Source organism: Microtus oregoni, unplaced genomic scaffold (assembly GCF_018167655.1).
Source record: "Microtus oregoni isolate MIOR12 unplaced genomic scaffold, Mior012 000011F_ref0000422, whole genome shotgun sequence".
Classification (NCBI taxonomy): Eukaryota; Metazoa; Chordata; class Mammalia; order Rodentia; family Cricetidae; genus Microtus; species Microtus oregoni.
This window is the reverse complement of record NW_024543070.1, coordinates 50,808,406-50,827,445: the sequence shown is the minus strand read 5'-3', so window position 1 is coordinate 50,827,445 and position 19,040 is coordinate 50,808,406. Positions and strand designations below refer to the sequence as shown.

At 53.6% G+C, this 19,040-nt stretch overlaps 1 protein-coding gene across 6 annotated transcripts; it reads right to left on the bottom strand.

Annotated features, from left to right (window-relative positions):
* Positions 1 to 1,333: 1,333 nt before the first annotated feature.
* Pdlim7 (PDZ and LIM domain 7) lies at positions 1,334 to 17,273 on the bottom strand. 6 transcript variants are annotated; one of them, XM_041660628.1, is made up of 14 exons: positions 17,130 to 17,273; positions 16,090 to 16,196; positions 12,729 to 12,880; positions 12,595 to 12,625; positions 12,031 to 12,149; positions 11,647 to 11,667; positions 11,258 to 11,394; positions 11,101 to 11,137; positions 10,069 to 10,130; positions 9,688 to 9,922; positions 8,527 to 8,707; positions 2,075 to 2,195; positions 1,873 to 1,988; positions 1,334 to 1,661 (listed from the first exon to the last, which is right to left on the bottom strand). In XM_041660628.1, exons 2-14 carry the CDS (start codon positions 16,183 to 16,185, stop codon positions 1,575 to 1,577), a joined length of 1,395 nt encoding a protein of 464 aa, XP_041516562.1. In that variant the 5' UTR covers positions 16,186 to 16,196; positions 17,130 to 17,273; the 3' UTR covers positions 1,334 to 1,574. The 6 variants fall into 6 exon arrangements, with proteins under 6 accessions (XP_041516562.1, XP_041516563.1, XP_041516564.1 ...); XM_041660629.1 differs by lacking the exon at positions 11,647 to 11,667; XM_041660630.1 differs by lacking the exon at positions 12,031 to 12,149 and having other exon boundaries at positions 11,651 to 11,667.
* Between the last annotated feature and the right edge of the window lie 1,767 nt (positions 17,274 to 19,040).

Below are 19,040 nucleotides of genomic sequence, written 5' to 3'. Positions count from 1 at the left end.
ACCAAGAGACCCAGGGTGTAACAGATAAGTCATGATGCATTGGGGAGGCTAAGACAGGAGAACCAACTTAAGTTGAAGCCGGCCAGGAGACAATGAGTTCCAGGACAGAACCTGTTTCAGAAAACAAACAAGGCTGGGCATGGTGGCCCACACCTTTAATCTCAGTACTCCAGAGGCAGAGGCAGGTGGATCTTTTTGAGTTAGAAACCAGCCTGGTCTACACAGAGAGCTCTAGGACAGCATAGAGCTCTAGGGCTACATAGAAGGACCCTGTCTCAAAAACCGAACAACGAACAACGGCATCAAGGTGGAGAGAAGGCTCAGGAATCAGTCCGAGGACTGAGGTCTGGGTCCCAGCACCGAATGGAAGCTAAAAATCTAAACTCCAGTTCCAGAGAATCTGATGACCTCTTCTAGCCTCCAGGGTCACTAGGCATGCAAGATGCAGACATACATGCATGTATGCATACAAGCAAATGTTCATACATAAAAATAACTCTTAAAAGGAAAAAAAAAAAGCTGGGCAGTGGTGGTGCACACCTTTAATCTCAGCACTCAGGAGGCAGAGGCAATGGAATCTGAGTTTGAGACCAGCCTGGTCTACAGTGTGAGTTCTGGGCCACACAGAGAAACCCTGCCTTAAAAAAAATTGTATGCTAGAGATGGCTCAGTGGTTAAAGAGCACTGGCCGCTCTTCCAGAGGACCTGGGTTCAATTCCCAGCAACCACGTGGCAATTCATAGCTGTCTGTAGCTCCAGTGCTAGAGGATCTAACATCCTCACACAGACATACCTGCAGGCAAAACACCAATGCATATAAAATAAAGTTAAAAAAAAAAAAAGAATTGCAGGCACCTGGCAAGGTGGGTGGGACAATCATATGACGGGTAGGTAGCTTCTGGTACATACTGGATTCCTAGCAACATTGTCCAGGGATCCCTGCGGCTTGTCATGGGGTCCCGTCTCCAACACTGACTTTCCCTGGAACCTCCTCGGACACTTCAGACTCCCATCTAGAGCTTGAGCCTGGCACTCTGGCTCCCCTCTCCGGCAGATGACACGCAGGCTCACCTGGTAGTCACTGCGGGCCATGTCTCACATTTGCACGCCCACCCCCAGCTATACCCTAGCCTCCAAGGCAGGCCTGACCAGTGGCTTCCTTCCCAGCTGTGGGCACTGGGCCCAGCACATGGGGTCTACACCGCACCTTCTTCCCAGTGACTATGCAGCTTCGACATTCACACGAGGCTCGGCTCCAAAAACCGTCTTAACCCCCACCCTTCTGCTTGAAGTCCTACTGTTTCAGATGCAAAGGGGGAGGCAGACAGCTAGATACAGGTTTATTGTGGCACTGGAACCGGGCCTAGTATGGCCAGCACCAGTGAGTGACGGTGATGGAAGTGAAGTAAGGGGATTGTGAAGAAGGTGAAACAGGATTCAGGGAACCCCAGGATCCGGCCAGGAGTTGGGGCTGGGACAACCACTGCCAGCTCTACACAGAAATGTTGAGGGTGATTACTCTCGATTTCTCACCCCTCAGGCAGGGTAGAGCGGCAACAGTATGTGGAAGGCACTCAGACGTGGGAGAAGGCATGGCTCTTGCAAAGGGGCTTGTCCTTCTTGGAGTAGAAGGTCTTTCCTTCCAGGTTGATTTGACAGATCTGGGGACAATGAAGGTCCAGTCATACTAGGCAGGTGGGAGTGGGAGAGGCCCTTTCATCCCTCAGGCAGGCAGGAGATGGGTGTGGGGTGGTGAGGCACGCACACACACACGCACACACACACGCACACGCACACACACACACACACGCACACACACGCACGCACACACACACACACACACACACGTTGGGGGGGGAAGGGTGTGCTTACTGCACAAACAAAGCATGTGTCATGCCAGCTGAAGCCCAGAGCTTCCAGGAAGCGGTCTCCAGCATCAATCTTGAAGTCACAGCCTCGACATTTCGTGCCAAACATCTTCTCATAGTCTGGTAATGGGGTCATGGAAAAGAGGGTGTATAGTCACACAGCCCCCCAACCCAGGCCTTCCTCGACTTCCTAGGCCACCGGATACCTCGCTCGCAGTAGGGCGCCCCTTCCTCCATGTAAAAGGCTCTGTTGCGAATAGGTGTCTTGCAGGCAGCGCAGGTGAAGCAATGCACGTGCCAGGTCATCTTCAGAGCATGCATGATCTCCTGGAAGAGGCCACAGTTGCTGTCAGGTTCAGCCCAGCCCCCAGAACACAGGAAAGCTGGCACGGGCCCTCACACTGCGTGAAATATTACATTTACATATGTACAGCTCCCAGAGACACTGCCAACTCTCCAAGTCCGCATGTATTAGGTCTCCTCAGACTTGCATGTCTCAAACAGCTCCAGACTTTCCATCCCAAACCTGCTCCTCCCACAGTCAAGCCTTCCATCTGTTCAGGCCAAAATCCACCTCCTCTGTTTTATTTTTTAAGTTGTCTCATGAAACCCTGGCGAGCTTTGAACTCCTGAAGCTCTTCTCCGCCTTCTGAGGGTGGGTTTTCAAGTGTGTGCCACCACGTCTGCCTCGAAATTCCCCTTTTCTCTCGTACCCATCAGTGAGTACCAAAGGGTCCACCTTTGAGACACACCCAGCCTGGTGACAATTCAAAGGCCTGCTGGGTACAGAGCTCAAATGGCCTACACAGCTTATGAAGGTCCTGTCTTTAAGAAAAGCCAAGCCCTGCGCAGGATCCAGCAGTCAGGCCTGTCCTGTTCCCTCCCCTTACTCACACGCCAAGCACACCATGTTGGGGATACATCCCAGCTATCCTTCTACCCACACAGGTCCTCTCCACCTGAAGTCTCCCCAACTCTGACTTTCTGTGTAGAAGTCATTCTCCCCACAAAGCCCACTCTAACACCAGTGACCACTCCAAGTCACCTCTCCTACACCACACTGGCAGGGCCTCTCCCTCTCCTATCCTGGAACATTTACTTCACTGACACCCTCCCTCTTCCCCCATCCTTCTTAGACGAGGAAGACCCACTCTGCGAATGGATCTATTCCAACAGTACCTAACCCACTGTGGGTCCTTAGTGAACTTGGCCCCAGAGGATGAGCTCTCCCTAGGGACAGACTGGTCATCCTGGAACTGTTAAGTTCACCTCAGCCAGAGGCTGTGGAGGGGCACTCGGCAAGAGCTTTATCCTCTTGTAAAACATGGCTACCTATCTTGGGAACTAAGTACCAGAACCCAGTCTTGTTGGACTGTTTAGAAAATGACCCCAGCCGGGCGGTAGTGGCGCACGCCTTTAATCCCAGCACTCGGGAGGCAGAGGCAGGTGGATCTCTGGGAGTTCGAGGCCAGCCTGGTCTACAAGAGCTAGTTCCAGGACAGGCACCAAAGCTACAGAGAAACCCTGTCTCGAAAAACCAAAAAAAAAAAAAAAAAAAAAAAAAAAAAAAAAGAAAAGAAAATGACCCCAGGTTTGCAGCCAGGGACCCCAGGTTCTTAGGAGCCAGATGGGTCCAAGTGGAGTTTGGGTCACTCGGGGATTACCTGGACTGATTCAAACGGTGGTTCTGACAGGTTCCGTGCGAATGACGCGAAACCTTTTGTTTTTCTTGGTGCCTCTCGTGTGCTAGGCTACTCTACCACTGAACTATACCTAGCCCAGATCTGTAAATAATGCTCACGGACTCAGAAATACAAGCGTGGCCATGCCAAACATAATTCTGGGGGACATCTTAGCTCTGAGATGACAGTACATCTGTACTATACAAAACTACACAGCCTAGTCATCTCTGTGTCTGGCACCTTACTGCCCTGGTCCCCCCCAAAGCTTTCTGAAGCTCATCAGACCGCCTTCACTCCCCCCTTCACTTATCCCTCCCCCTCTCAAATGACACCTGCGTCACAAACTGTCCTTCCGCTTGTGGCCTTCTCTGAGGGAATTCCCACGTGTGCTGGCCTTCACAAGTGTTTACTGACCACCTTCCACCATGGGGCACAGTCCTTCAATCAAACAGTTCTGCTATTGACTCAGAGTCCACAGCAAGGGGTGCAGGACAGGACAAAGGACACGGGACAGTGAGGTGACTGCAGAGGGTGGTCTGATGGGAAGAGAAGGTATTGGTGGGGAGAGCAGGGATGGTGCACCCCTTTCAATCCTAGCCCTGAGGAGGCACATACAGGTGGATCTCGGGGGTTGAGGCCAGCCTGGTCTACAGAGTGAGTTCTAGGATAGCCAGGGCTACACAGAGAAACCCCATCTCAACAAATAAGTAAATAAACAAATTAACTAATTAATTAATTAAAAGGTATTCCTGGGGTTGGAGAAATGGATGTACTGCCTTAAAGGGGACCCAAGTTTGGTTCCCAGCACCCATTTTAGGCCAGCTGTAACTCCAGTTTCAGGGCATCTGACACGCTCCCTTGGTTTCTAAGGGCACTTGCATTCATTCACGGGTGCACATGCCATTAAAAAGAAAAATAAGAGGAAGATGAAGAGGTTCATGAGGAAGTGACAGCTAAGTCCAGGCTGAGGAAGAAGGCGGTGCTAAGAGGATCTAGGATGCCAAGGTTCTGCAGGAGAGGGACTGGAGCTCTCTGAGAAGATGGAGAGCCTGGAGGGCTGCCGCATGAACGCGAGCAGTGAAGTCCGTGACTGGACAAGAACAGAGCCGTCAGGCTATCCCTAGATCGTGCCAGGTATCCAGCAGTAGACCCCCTACTCTGACAATGCTGACATCATCTGAGGTTTGTGCTGCTCTCCGACTCCTGCATGTGGGTGTGGAGTCAGGAGCAGGGAGGATTTAGGGCCCTTACTGGAACACCCGGAAGACGGATGAGGTCACACTTTTATCCCTGGTAGGGTAAGTTCTTTCCTTTCAGGCAACTGATGAAACTCCTTTGCAAGGTATGTGGCCACCCAAAATAAAGGCTGTGTTTCCCAGCCTCCCTTGCAGCTCGGTGTGGTCACTGACTGGGTTCTGATTAACAGGTTGGCAGCAGAAGGGCTAACTGACAGCACCCTTTAAAGATGGGTGCCTCCCGTCTCTTCTTCCTTTTCTGATCTGGGGCTAGCTGGAATGTGGACACCTTGGCCAAGGCTCAAGAGGCATCCTGGACTACGAGTCCATGCTGAGAATGGCTGGACAACAAAATGAAGTAGCCTCAATCTACCTACCATTCAGTCCCAGGCCACCTCTGGGTGAAGCTCCTAAGAGTTCTCTATTCCTCACTATTCTGAGTGTCACACTGGGAACTCTTTGGCCACACCCAGCAGCCTTGCCTCTGTATCCAGAGAGGAGGAAACAGAAAGCAGAGAAGCCCAAACTGGCAGAAAATCTGACACTGGAGTGGCTCTGGGCTCAACATCACACTTTCTGTTTGTTTGTTTTCTCAAGACACGGTTTCCCTGTAGCTTTGGAGCATGTCCTGGAACTATGGAACTAGCTCTTATAGACCAGACTGGCCTCACAGAGATCCACCTGCCTCTGCCTCCCAAGTGCAGGGATTAAAGATGTGTGCCACCACCGCCCAGCTCTCAACTTCATACTCATCCCTTTCCAGGTCTCAGTCTCTATAGTGCAGAATAGAAACCCACTCAGGTTGTCACCCGTACCTGTTCTGCTCCCCGCCTTGAGCCCAGGACACCTACAGTCCCCACACTTCCCCAATGAGAGCACCTGGGAGTGGGCTCCCCTTGGATCACAGGCTAGACCTGCCTGCCAGGTTTACATTCTTGCTACACATATCAATGAAGTCTCAAGTCATGTTTTGATGGTAGCCAGGCTTGTGCAGAGAAAACCTGGTTGGATTATGCTCTTGTGTTTAGCTTTTGAGGGACAAACAGGGTTTGCATCAAATGTTTCAAGTACTGGCATGCTATCTTCCAGTCTCAGCGTGGTACATTAGGAGCAGTAGACACTGGCTGGCTGTTCGTGGCTTTGAACACTCCCTTCACTTCTGCTGGCAGCTGCAACCCAGACTGGAGGGCAAAAGCACAAGTGGCCCTCAGAGTCCTCAGGTCCAGTCTGCGGCTTTGATTAACAATTAATCAACAGGGGCTGGAGAGATGGCTCAGCGGTTAAGAGCACTGCCTGCTCTTCCAAAGGTCCTGAGTTCAATTCCCAGCAACCACATGGTGGCTCACAACCATCTGTAATGAGGTCTGGTGCCCTCTTCTCAATCCTGGCTGCCCTAAACTCACTCTATAGACCAGGCTGGCCTCAAAAACAGATCCACCTGTTTCTGCCTCCTGAGTATAGATGCTACTTCTTGTTCTTGTCATTATTCCTTAAACAATACAGTGTAACAACTTTCTATGTTACATTTATGTTTTATCAGGGATTATAAGCGATCTAGAGATGGGCTGAAGTATAGAGGAGGACGTGCATCGGTCACATGCGAGTGATGCTACTTTATGTATAATTGAGCACCAGTACCTATGGGGTCTGGCTGGGACCAACATCCCTCCCCCCATGGCCAGCTAATGTGACAAGCACACTGGGCTTCCTACTTCCCATGTAGTCAAGGGGGACAGATAGTATTTCTAGCCAATAATGGAAGTCAGTTTGTATTTTTTGGGTTCAACTGCAAAACCTTACATGCAAGGCGTAGGCTTGATCCTAGCACACCCTACCCCACTGGAAGAACGGTATTTGCCTTGTCTCTCCCGCCTGGGCCTCAGAAGTCACCTAACAAGCATTATATAATACCAGGCACCCCTGAGCATCACTCTAGCCCAGGAATTCTTTTGACTGAAATATATAACCCTATTTCTAGCAGTGCAATGGTCTTTTCTGTTACTGCAGCCAAATGCAGTCCCAGTTGGAGCAGCAGCTGTCTCGACCATTTCCCTTCTTAGGGTAACATCAGCCTGATGTATTTCAGGGCACTACCCATCCCTCAGTCACCATGGTTCAGATGGAGCTCCAAGCCACCTGTCCATTTTGACAAGATGGAGATTCACCTGACAGCTACAGGGGTAGGCAGACTCCAGCCCCAGGCAATCATGACTAGGGGAAATTGACGTGACTCAAGCTAAGCCAATGAGAGGCAGCATCAGAACCTCCAGGTACCAGAAGGACTGAGGTGGTGTCTCTGCTGCGGAGCTAAACTGGGGAAATGAAACCTTCTCCAGAGAAGAGCATGCCGGGAATGAATCAAGCCAACAAAAGTAAAAACAGGGAGCTGGAGAGATGGTTCAGCGGTTAAGAGCATTGCCTGCTCTTCCAAAGGTCCTGAGTTCAATTCCCAGCAACCACATGGTGGCTGACAACCATCTGTAATGAGGTCTGGTGCCCTCTTCAGGCCTGCACACAGACAGAATATTGTATGCATAATAAATAAATAAATATTAAAAAAAAAAAAGTAAAAACAGGCAAACTCGGGAGACCATGGTGTTTGGCTGTGCCTGAAGTTAGCATCTTACAGACCTGGCTGTCCTGGAACTCCCTTTGTAGACAGTCTGGCCTTGAACTCACAGAAAGCCACTGTCTCTGCCTCCTGAGTGCTGGGATTAAAGGTGTGCGCCACCACCACTTGGCTCTTTTTTTTAAGGACTTATTTATTTAGTATGTATACAGTGTTGTGACTGCACACCAGAAGAAGGAATCAGATCTCATTATAGATGGCTGTGAGCCACCAGGGGGTTGCTGGAAATTTATCTCAGGACCTCTGGAAGAGCAGGTAGTGCTTTTAACCTCTGAGCCATCTCTCCAGTTCTCTTCTACTTTTTTTTCTTCTACTCTCTCAGGTTGGAGAGGTGGTTCAGTGGTTAAGAGCACTTGTTGCTCTTGTAGAGAACCCTGGTTTGGTTTTCCAGCACTCACATGGTAGGTCACAACCACTTGTAACTCCAATTCCAGGGGACACTGTCTTTCTGCCCGGAGAGCACCAGGCGTGAATGTGATGCACACACATATATACTGGCAAAGCACTCAACGCCCATAAAATAAATACACCAAAATTTAAAAAAAAAAAAAAAAAAGGTTGGTCTTTTAAGACTATCCTGGCTAGTTGGGTGGTGGTGATGCAAACCTTTAATCCTAGCACTCAGGAGGCAAAGGCAAGCAGATCTAGGAGTTTGAGGCCAGTCTGCTCTACCGAGCAAGTTCCAGGACAGTTAGGGCTGTTAAAACAAAGAGAAACCCCATTTCAAACAAACAAAAAATGGATCCAGGCTGGTATAAACTGAAGCCATTACTAGAACGTTTTTTGTTTTCTCCAGGCAGAGTCTCACCATGTAACCCAGACTGGCCTGTTACCTATAATCCTCTTGCCTCTGCTTTCCAATTGCTGGGATTAGAAGCAAATGTCACCATGCCTGATGAGGCTGTTTGTACACAGAATGGAACCAGGGCCTTGGACATGCTATGCGAGTCTCCACCACTGAACTATAGTCTCGGCTGTCAGGTGGTTAGGATCCTGGAGGTTCATGCTGAGAGCCCCACACTGAACAACGCTGACAGGCTCAATGTTTACTTTCTTGCCTGCCCACCTGCCCACCGCCCTCCTGCCCACAGCCTTCCTCCAGCCCCACTCACTCCAGTGATCTTCTTCTTGCATTTGGCACAGCTAGGTGCGTAGCGCACATCATAGCAGGAGGGGCAAAAGATAGCCCCCTTCTCCTCGAAGAAGCCACCCTCTTCCAGAACCTTTCCACACTGGCTGCACACAAATTCTTCAGGGTGGTATGCGTGGCCCAGCGCTACCAGGTAGCGGCCCCTGCAAGGAGAGGGCATGAATGCAAATAAGGTAGACACTCCAGGAGGAAGACAGGCCTGGTCTCTCCATACAGAAGAGGAATCAAACGTAAGGGCAACCTCTCTTGATGATGGAAGCTGTTTTGGTGCCCTGGTTTGGGAGGGAGCCTGAGACTACCAAGACACTCCTGGGGGACTACTGTCCACTGCAAAGATGAACCTTCAACAGACCCTGGTGAACACCATCCTGCTTGCCTATTCCATTTTGCCTGAGCAGGGGCCTGGAGGCCCTAGAGAAATGGAGGTGATATTTTACACATCCTTTGCCTAAGGGCTGATGGGAGACAAGAGCAGCCCACCAGGGCCAACTAGGAAGGTTCTAGAATCTGGCTCTGAAGGACTGTGTGACGCAGTGCACAGAGGGAGGTACCTGTGGCTTATTGGTTCTGAGAGCAGCAGCTTAGCCCAAGTGTGAGGGGGAAGCAGCAGACAGGGAGGCCTTCTTTATCCAGAGTGTGGCAAAGTGAGAGGCACAGCTTCAGAGTGCCGCTGGCACCACCCTGCTCTCCCTGCTACAGACTGGTGTGCGTGTGGTAGGAAGTGTAGGATTAAGAACCTGAGGATTGGGGGCTGCAGGGATGGCTTGGCAGTTAAAAGCACTTGCTGCTCTTCCACAGGACCCAGCTTTGTGTCCCAGCACCCACATGAAGGCTCACAGCCTTCTATAACTCCATCCAGTTTTCCAGGGAAATTCAACGTCCTTTTCTAAAGGTTTCTGTGGGCACCAGGCATACAAGTGGCGCACAGATACACACATGGGCTACACACCCATACGAAAAGCAAAATAAATTTAAAAAGATCTGAGATTCTACGCTAGATCCCACCCTGCTTCAACCAAATTCTTAATTCTCTCAGAGTAGCAGCCGAGGTATGGCAGGTGGATAAAGCGAGCCAGGATCAGGCTGCGGGCCAGGAAAGCCAGGGTTGGGGGGGACCACTCACCGGATGATCTTGTGGCACTGGTGGCAGATGGGCGTCTTGCCATTATTGCTGCCCCCTCCTGCGCCCCCTCCAGCTGCGGCCTGCACTATGGAGGTGCGGTTCTGCAGAGGCGTGGGTGTGGCTGGCTGGCTATGCCGGGTCAACACTGTGCTAGTTTTGTCTGGGGCATAGCGCTCGGCAAATGCAGGGTCCACAGCCCAGGGTGGGCGGCTGGTAGGGCTGGGGGTGGTGGGGCCTGACAGCCAAGGAAAGTAGATCCAGAGGGGTACTCAGGGAGCCCAAAGTGCAGAGGGTAGAGCCCAGGGTCACCTACAAAAGCCCACCACCCCTATGATCGTGGAGGCTACCCACCCTTCTTCAGACCCAAGCCCACTTTCTTACCAGGCCAGGGTTCCTGGGGTATAGTTGAGGCTGGGGCTGGGGCTTCTGTCCTGGGCACCTGGCTGCAAGATCTGCCATTCAAGGCCCTGCCTGGCTGAGGCTCTGGGCATGGTCCCACCCCCTAACTTCAGTTGTGCTGGCCCCATGGGTAAAGCATGAGGGCATGAGAGATCCTGGAATGGATTCTGGGTCCCTCCAGGGTACAGGTAGGAAGGGGTGCTTCCCCCAAGTAGGTTAGAGTAGGTCTGCTGTGTAGAGTGTGGAAGCAGGGCAGGGGCTTCTGCTCCTATGGCAGCCTTTGAGTCTCCTCTCATACAGGAGAACCACGGTAAGGTACCATCATCTTTGTTAGGTACTTCCTCCCACCGAGAAACAGACCATAGGACCCACGCCAAGTCTAAACCACTTAACATCCCGTATGCAAAACATAACCAGACCCAACAAGACAGAAGACAGAGGCAAAGGAAGCAGGGCTGAGAACGTTTATTTTCATGCTCAAGGCAGTGCAGACCTGGCAGACAGTAGTACCACAGGGCCAAGAGGGAAGGCAGTGTCAGACGAAGCCAGGCCCTGTGCCAGGCGGGCTTGCCAGGACCAGGCCAGAAGGAGGTTCAGGTCAGGAACATGAAAGCGGTAGGCAAAGCTTGGGGCACCAATGGGGCGCCCTCGGAGGGAGTAGCAGAGAAAGGACAGCAGAGGGCAGCAGGCTGGCAATGGCCAGGCTACGACTGCACGTTGAGCACGTGGGCAGAGCGCTGGTGGTGCCAGTCCCGGAGGCGCGTATAGCGTGGGCTCTGTAGCTCCAGGACATACCTTTCCCTGAGGGGCAGAGAGAGAGAGAGAGAGAGAGAGGAGGAGGAGGAGGAAGTAAAAGGAAGGAGAGATGGAAGGGAGGCAGGGAGGATGGAGGGAAGGAAAGGCAGAAGGGAGAGAAGAGAGCCCTGGCAGGGGAAGGCCGGGAGCAGATGCGGGCAAGTGGCTGGAATGGAAGAGTGGGAGGTTAGGGAGAGGGGCTAGTGCCCACGCTTTTACCTTGACTTCTTCATGTATTCCTCATCCGGGTCTTGCACTGAGAGGATAGAGGCAGGCATTGACCAAGAGAAACAACGGTCACCCAGCCTCGAGTCCTGGCAAAGTCAGGCCTAGGCTAAGGCCCAGAGAGTCTGCCCTGACCTGGGCCAGCACTTACTGAACTCTGTGCCCGTGAGGTGGGCAAGGATGCGGAAGGAGCGGGACTGGCCTGTCCCCGGCCGTGGCCGCCAGTCTTCGGTATCCTCCATCAGCCGCTGCTTGCTGGCATCGGGGACCAGCTGTCTGAGCAACTGTCTGTGGGAAGGGTGTGGCTCAGAACCTCTGGTTCTGGGTGAGCACCAGGGGCAGCCCCTCCCAGGATCTGATGTGCATGGGTTATGGTGACAGGTGAGAGAGGGGAAGGGTGAGGGGGTGGGGCAAAGGGCCCTGCTGGATAGGTGGGTAGGTAGGGAAAGGAGAGGTAGGAGGAGGGTAGCCAGGGCAGGGAGGGGCTACCACCCAAGGTGCTGAAAGGAAGGAAAAAAGTGAGAGGAAAAGGGGGCTCACTGACTTGTCAGGGGTCTGCACCTGTGAAGGAAATAAGACAGATAGACAAATAAAGGGACAAATACGGGAGAAGAAAGGTGGGGGAGATCAGAGCAGTGGAGAGGGAGGCAAGGTGGCCATGAATGTCTGAGACTCGGCAGGCCCAATACCACATCCCAACCCCAGACTGCCCAGGAGGGCGGAGCCTGTGCAAGAGCAACAGCCTTAGGTGGGGCTCTATGCCCACAGCCCTATCCAGCCGCCAGGGACTGCTGCCACACGGTTAAGGGGCTTGGGTACAGCACAGACTGAGCAGTAGCGGGCAGCTTGTGTGTGCTTGTGACAGGGCTAGACAGTGTGGACCACAGACAGGAGTGAGTGGGCGAGTGGGCGGGGCTGACATACCCATTCTGCTGCGGGGTGCTGTCAGTAGGTGGGGGTGCCCCAAAGGGCCGGGCCGTCTTGTTGAGGGAGGCGCTTGGTGCAAAAGTATACCTCGGGGGGTCGGCGGGAGGGGTCAGGGCCTGGGCAGAGACAGAGCCAGGCAGGGTGGGTGGGAGTGGGGGCTGAGGTGGGAGCAGAGTCACCACCACCAAGGACAGTGACAGGTCCAGCTCCATTTACACATCTGGCCAGAGGCTAAGGGTGGAGGGGTAACTACGATTTCAAGGAGCCCATTTGGAAGTGATGAACTCAACCCACTCTGTGCCAAGGGAGACCAAGGATGGGCAGGCGCACACAGCACAGGCTCGTGGGAAGAAGCAGGCAGACAGACAGGCAGGCACGTGTGCGCCCAGACCGTGCGGCAGCTCCTAGCTCCACTCTCAGTTCCCACATATTGCCCATACTGGCATCTGCCCTCTGCCCTTAGCCAGGAAGAGGGTACCAAGGCTGGGTCAGGGAGGGCAGGCCAGCCCTTTAGTTCAAGCCCCTCCCTTTCTCAGCCTAGATATTGCCCGCACAACCTACCTTCTGTGGTTTGCTCTGAACAGGCTGGGCTCTGGAGAAGAAGAGAAAGGAATGACGGCAGGTGAGCCAGACCAGAGATGCCCTCACCCCTTCATCCTGGCTCATCCCCAACTCCTCACACCCCCCCCCCATACCTGCTAAGACCCAGGCTGAGGCGCTCCCCACAGGCACGGATCTTGTTCTGGGCCTCAATGTGCGTGAGGTTCCCTGCGTTCTCGCCATCGATGCTCAGCACCCAGTCTCCCACGGCCACGCCAGCCTGTGCAGCTTTGCCCCCAGGAGTAAGCTGGGGGAGGAAAGGTCAGAGGCCCATGGGCACACGCACACCAAGCTGCACAACTGGCCATTCCATGGCTTGATTGTCTGTTCTCCTCTGTGACCCCCCCCCCCACAGTCCAGACACAGCTGGCAGACAGCTACCTTCAGGCTAAAGGACACACTTGCAAGCTAGGACCTCAGCCTTTGAGGTCTCTGTTGGTCTGCTCTGGAGGCTCCTTCCCCAGGGACTGAATGCCTTCATACATGTACTCTTGCTCTCATTGCTGCATACTCTTTTGTTTTGTTTGTTTGTTTTGTCAGCCAGTGCTGGTGACCACCATTCCACCAGGCCTACTACATTCCCTCATTTGCCACCCAAACTAGAAAATTCCCAACTCAAAGCCAAAAGAACCGGAGACATGATAGTCATCCAGAGGTCTGAAACCAAGGGCCACTCGGCCATCTGGCAAGTGAACTGGCAGGCCGAGTTTACACTTCACGGGTAGTAGGAAAAGTGGGGTGCAGGCTATCAGAGGCCCAGCGGGCTCCTCAGGTGAGCTGATGCAGTGTGTACTGAAGCAGAGGGAAGGCAGAGAGGTTCTGGGGATGCTAAGGACAGTCTCTGACTCAGAGACTGCAGACACTAGGACAGAAGGGGGAGCTGGACTTGACAGCTCTATTCTGTGCCTGAAGGGGAGATGAGCAGAAGAGAGAGAGGGTGAGTCACAGCCCTTTCTTTACCTGCTAACAACCGGTAAGAATAGCAACTCCCAGAACACCTAGGATTGACACCGCATCTCCCAGCGTGCTTGCAGAGGAGTCTGGGGACACACCCTGCTCACACTCAGAAAAGACAGACCACCACCAACACCTGAACTCAAGTCATGAGCTGCAGCCAGGGTTTGGATCTCCACCAGAACAGGGCAGCTAGGCTGTGCAGGAGGTCGCAAAAGACTCTGGGGAGCTGGGCGGTGGTGACACACTCCTTTAATCCCAGCACTCAGGAGGCAGAGGCTTGTCTGGTCTACATACTGAATTCCACAACAGCCAAGACTATAAAGAGACCCAGTCTCAAAATAAATAATTTATTTTTTTTAAGAAATTAAAAAAAAAAGACTTTAGGTACCAAGCCTAGCACTGTACACACACAATGCCAACACTCGGGCACACTGGCAGTTCAATTCCAGACATTGTCTGAAAAGAGACTCCTTCATGCCTTAGCTAATTTGGGGTCTTAATGCCCCTCTCACCTTTATTTCACTCCCATCAGAGTCTTATAATGGGGACAGGGAAGTGACACCCCAAAGGGGAAGTGACTTGCGCATGGTCACGGTGAGTCACCTCACCAATAGATGGAAACCTGGTTTAGCCACTCCTTCCTATACAGGCTGCTTCCTGAGAGGTGCGGGGTGAGACCGAGGTAGGGAGGTCTTCTGAGGAGGAGCAATTGGCCCCTAAAGAAGTGGAGGAGTGAGGGGGCAGGAGGAAGCATTTGAGGGGTCAGACAGCAGGCAGAGTGGGAGAAGGCAGCATGGGAGGGCCCTTTGGGAAAGGTGGCTAGTGAGATTAGGAGGGAGAAAGCAAGGGACTGGACAGTGTTACAGATGGGGGTGAGTCAGCCTGGGAGCTCCACTGAGCAACCCAACCCCCAAATCCCAGACATTACCTCATTTTCCAGGCCTGGGCCCACAGCCAGCCCTAGCCCCTCCTACCTCCCTCTACTCTGGGGTCAGGGGAGGGATAGCGAGCTGGCTGGCCCAATTTAGAAAAGCCCACCCCACCCATCAGGGCCCCATTCCAGGGCAGGGCTCAGCTGGTGGCCCCACCCACACGTTAAGGCTGCTGACAAAGGAGCCCAGGGACCAGAGTGCCCCCAACAGGCAACATCTCAGAGGCCATCATTACCGACGAAGAAACCAAAACCTACACCACACTGGCCAGCACTTTCCCAGAGGGGAGGAAGAAGATATAGGATGTATGTGTGGGGGAAGGGTCCATTGCTCTTAGTCACCCTGCTGGTTGGGGCGGATTCCAAGACAGCCCCAGGGAAGGGTCCTGGGAAGAAGACTGCCTGTTCGCCTGCCTACCCTGAAGAATCCTGGGGAGAATGCAGTCTGAACGCCTGCCTGCCCTGGCCACCACGTCTGACTCCCACAGAGATGCAGCTTTGACATCCCTCTCAGGCTGAGCAGTGCTGGGAAATTCTCAGGCCCTTCTGGGCTGGGCTTGCCCTGGGTTTCCTGCCAACAGCTGCCTGCCTACTCCATGGCTGGGTGGGCCTTCCTAGGCAGGCGGATATCAGGGCAGGAAGTCCCTGCCCCCTTTTTGACCCTCTAGGTCAGTCAGAGATACCAAGTTGGTGTGCTGCCTCACCTCCTCTGGCACAAAGTTTGCTTTAAGTCCTACTGACACAAATGACTGATGGATGGATCAGGTGAGGGACCCACCAAGGGGACTCAGGGGCCTAGACCTAGGCCAACCCTTTTGGGTTCTGTTAACTAGCCACTGTTGGCCATCCCAGCTGGGGCTGCATTCTTGGGCTTATAAGGCAATCCCCCTGCCACAGGGAGGAGTCAGCTCCAGCCCCACCTCCCCATCAGACAGAGGAATGGGAACAAGAATCCAAGAGGCCAGCCTCACTACACCTTTGCTTAGGGTCAAAGGTCACTATAGCCTGATTAGAACCAACAGACTGAGACTCGGGTCCTCGCTCAGCTTGGGAAGAGATCCTCTTCCTTAAATTTACAGAATGGAAAAGCCGTTTTGTGCCTTAATTCATATCCTTGCTCTGCCAGGGACTTGCTGAGTGAGCTCCTCCGTCCCTTCAAGTTCTGTCCCTTGGCAAAGCAGGATGACCACTGCTATCCTTGGGTAGCAGTGACATTAAAGCTAGGTGCTGCTTGGGACCTGGCTCCACACGCTGCTCTTCAAGCTAAGACACTTCTTGGAGACATCAGCTGGGATCCCATACTGCAGAATCGGTTTCTCCTTGGCACTCACAGATCGCCAAGGGGGCTTGGTGGAATAGCACCGAGTACCAGGTCAAAGCAGGAAAGCTGGGGACAGGGGCTCCTCTTCTACTAAGCTACCTAGTTGGTACTCCCTGGAATAAGTGTCTATTTGGACTAGGATACTCCTGTCCCGTTGGCCCCAGCATGCTCCTGCCATTACCATCATTTCCTGGAAACATGAGCACCCAAGAACCCTTGGGGAGTACGTTCCAAAGTCTAGGCTCACCCGAGAGATGGAGAGGGGCACATTGAAGTCCTTGCCCCCTTGCAGCCGGAAGCCCCAAGGTGCTGGTCCCTCCAGCACTACCTTGAAGGAATCCATGGTGTCTGTTCCTGTGAGGAAAGGGGAGGTCAACACTGCAAACTGGCAGGCAGGTCCAGGATCTCATCACTAGCGTTGCCCAGGTACCAGAAAGCACAGGCGGCCGCTCAGCACACATAGGCACTGGGAGACAGGTATCTCGTCGGGTTTGGCGGGGCTCCTGGCAGGCAGACCTCACAGGCAACAGGCAAGTTCTCCACCCTGCCCCCTGCTACCGGGAGGGTGAGGAAAGTCCTCATCAAGCTCGACTTCTTTTCTCCTCCAGGGGTGGGCTGTGGGGCTAATTGGCACTGCTTGGCCCAAGCTAACCTGGAATCTCAGGAGGGCGGCAGGGTGAGTCAGGGGCCAACTCCCCCTCCTTCCCCGGGTCCCAGCAGGCCGCTGGAGCCTGCTCGGACTATATAAGGCTTGTAAGCTGACACTGTAGAGAGCCCGTGGAGGGAGCACTTTAGGGGCTTGGGATGTGAGGGGGAGGGGTGGGAAGGAGACCGCTGGGGTGGGTTCTAGCCATTTTGGGACAGGTCGAGGCTGCAGGCAGCCAGGGTGGGACCCTTGGACAAGCAAGGGGGGGGAAGAAGAGGGGTGCTGACTATGTGGAGAGTGACGGGGCCAAGTCCCTAACGCGTGGCCAGGGACGGGATTCTTTCTGGAAGCCAGAGAAAGTAGTGCCACCTACGCACGAAGCTCCCTCCCTTTCCAACGTGACTCTGTTTCCCCTCGTCTCCCGCCCCAGCCCGGCGCTTGGCCGCGTCCCCACCGCACACGGTGGCGCAGGCGCCAATCAGCCCCACTTCGCCGCAGGAAGGCGGGGGCGGAGGCTGCGGCCGAAGCTAACCGAGGGAATCTGGCACAGGCCACGAACGCCCACGCCCTCACCAGCACCTCGGAAGGCCACAGGACCCTACGGGCTGCAGCCCACGAAGTCCCCTCGCGGCCGCCCGTACCTGAGTGCCCAGATGGGCCGCTGCTCCGCAGCCTCCCGGAGCCGCGTTAAGATCCGCCGCTGTGCTCTGACCCCGCCTCCACGGACGCCACGCAATTTGAGCCCGCGGAAGGGGGCGGAGTCCTAGGCCACGCCCTCCTCAGGCCACGCGAGTGGACATCCCGGGGTGGGTGGGGGGTGGGAGGGCCCAGTCAGTAAGCCCTGAGTCTCCGGCGCCCAGTCAGTAAGCCCTGAGTCTCCGGGAGAGGCAAGGAGAGATTGGGCATTTACCCAGGCACTTACTCTCTCGAGCCCGACCGCCGCCCAGCCTGCGCCCTGCTCCAGGCTTTCACCCAATCCCCTTGCGCCTCCCACTGGCGAAAGAGAAGAAAAAGCAGCCTTTTAAAACACCCAGGTTTTAGTGGTCTCTCTCCTTATTCTCCCTTTGTGGGGGAAAATGGCCTCATAACACCCTTCTGTCAGGGATAATGTAGAGGTCAATACGGACGGCACCGTCAGAGATTTCGGACTGCCTAAATTCCAGGGAATGGAGCGAGACAGGGTAGTTTCAAGTTAGCTTTCCGGGGTTAGGGGGTTAGGGATGTAGCTCAGTAGTAGAGCGCCTGCTTAACTTGTTGGAGGCCCTTGGTTCAATCCCCAAAACCAATCAACCAAAGTGAGGCTCGCAGGACAATCTGGAAGCCAATAAAGAAGTGAGTAAGTAAGTAAATAGTAAGAGCCGACAGTCTCTGTTGTTCCAACAACAGAGTTGGAGAGGGCCCCTTGCTCCACTTGGGGCCTGGCAGTGAGAGTCCATCCAGACAGAACCAGTAGTCCACAGTCCTGCGACTTCCACCTATGCTGCCAGCACCACTATCGGCATGGATTATATCCCCTTTGTACCCCCACCGGAGTTCACAATCCCTCCTATGGGGTTGGGGTGGAAGGGGCTGCCATGGTGTGTTCTCAGAGCCCCTACTTTTGGCGTTAGCCAAGGCAGAAGGGAAAGCTGAGTTCCGCTGAGTGTTTGACCTCCCTTTGCTCCTCCCAGGACCACTGTTACATCCCCTTTCTCCGTCATGGTCCTGACTACTCAAACTCCCTCCCGGGAGTAGTCACCTTTGAAGAAATCCTCCTCGGTAGGCTACTAATTGTTCTTCCTCTGGTAATCCCTTGTCTCCCAACTCTGCCGCTTTCCCGAGGTCTCCACGGCCTCCATCAAGTCAGCTGCAGCCTTCATGTTTCATCCTGCCCTGCTGAGGAATGCTGGTCAAGGCTAGACTGAGCCACTTCCTTTTACTTTTTCTCTTTCAAGATCCAGTGCCCTCTTCTGACCTCTTCAGTCACCAGGCACACACGTAGCACACACACTTACATGTTGGCAGAACAGCCATACACATAAAATAAAAGTAAAATAAAATAAAGTCTGCTGATGTTGACCGGCTGTCCTTGAACGTGCGTGGATTCCAGATCTTCTCACCTCTACCTCCTGAGTGCTGAGATCACACCACCAAGCCCAGAGCTTCCTCGTCTAAAATGGCCTTTCTCCCTGGCTCTAAGGCTGTCTTCCCCCACTAGCTCCTCATCTGCCTCCTGCCTGCGCCATCTGATCACTGTTCTCACATTGTAAGAGCCCATATTGTCCTTTGGTTTTCAGTAACACCGACAATGACTGACCCATGCTTCTCCCTGAGGAACTACAGGCATCAATAATTAATACCTTGTCCAGATGTCTGCTAGGCCAGTATCTCAAACTCTGTGTCCCAATCCAAATTCCTCTAACTCCTTCCTGGTCCGAGTCAGTGACATCATTCACCCAATCTGCTCAGTAGGGCCTATGAAGTTACATGTCTTTTCTCATCTCCATCATCCCCCAAATCTGCAAATTCCACCTTTGAGATTCTTCACAGCTAATCATTGCCACTGTTCCGCT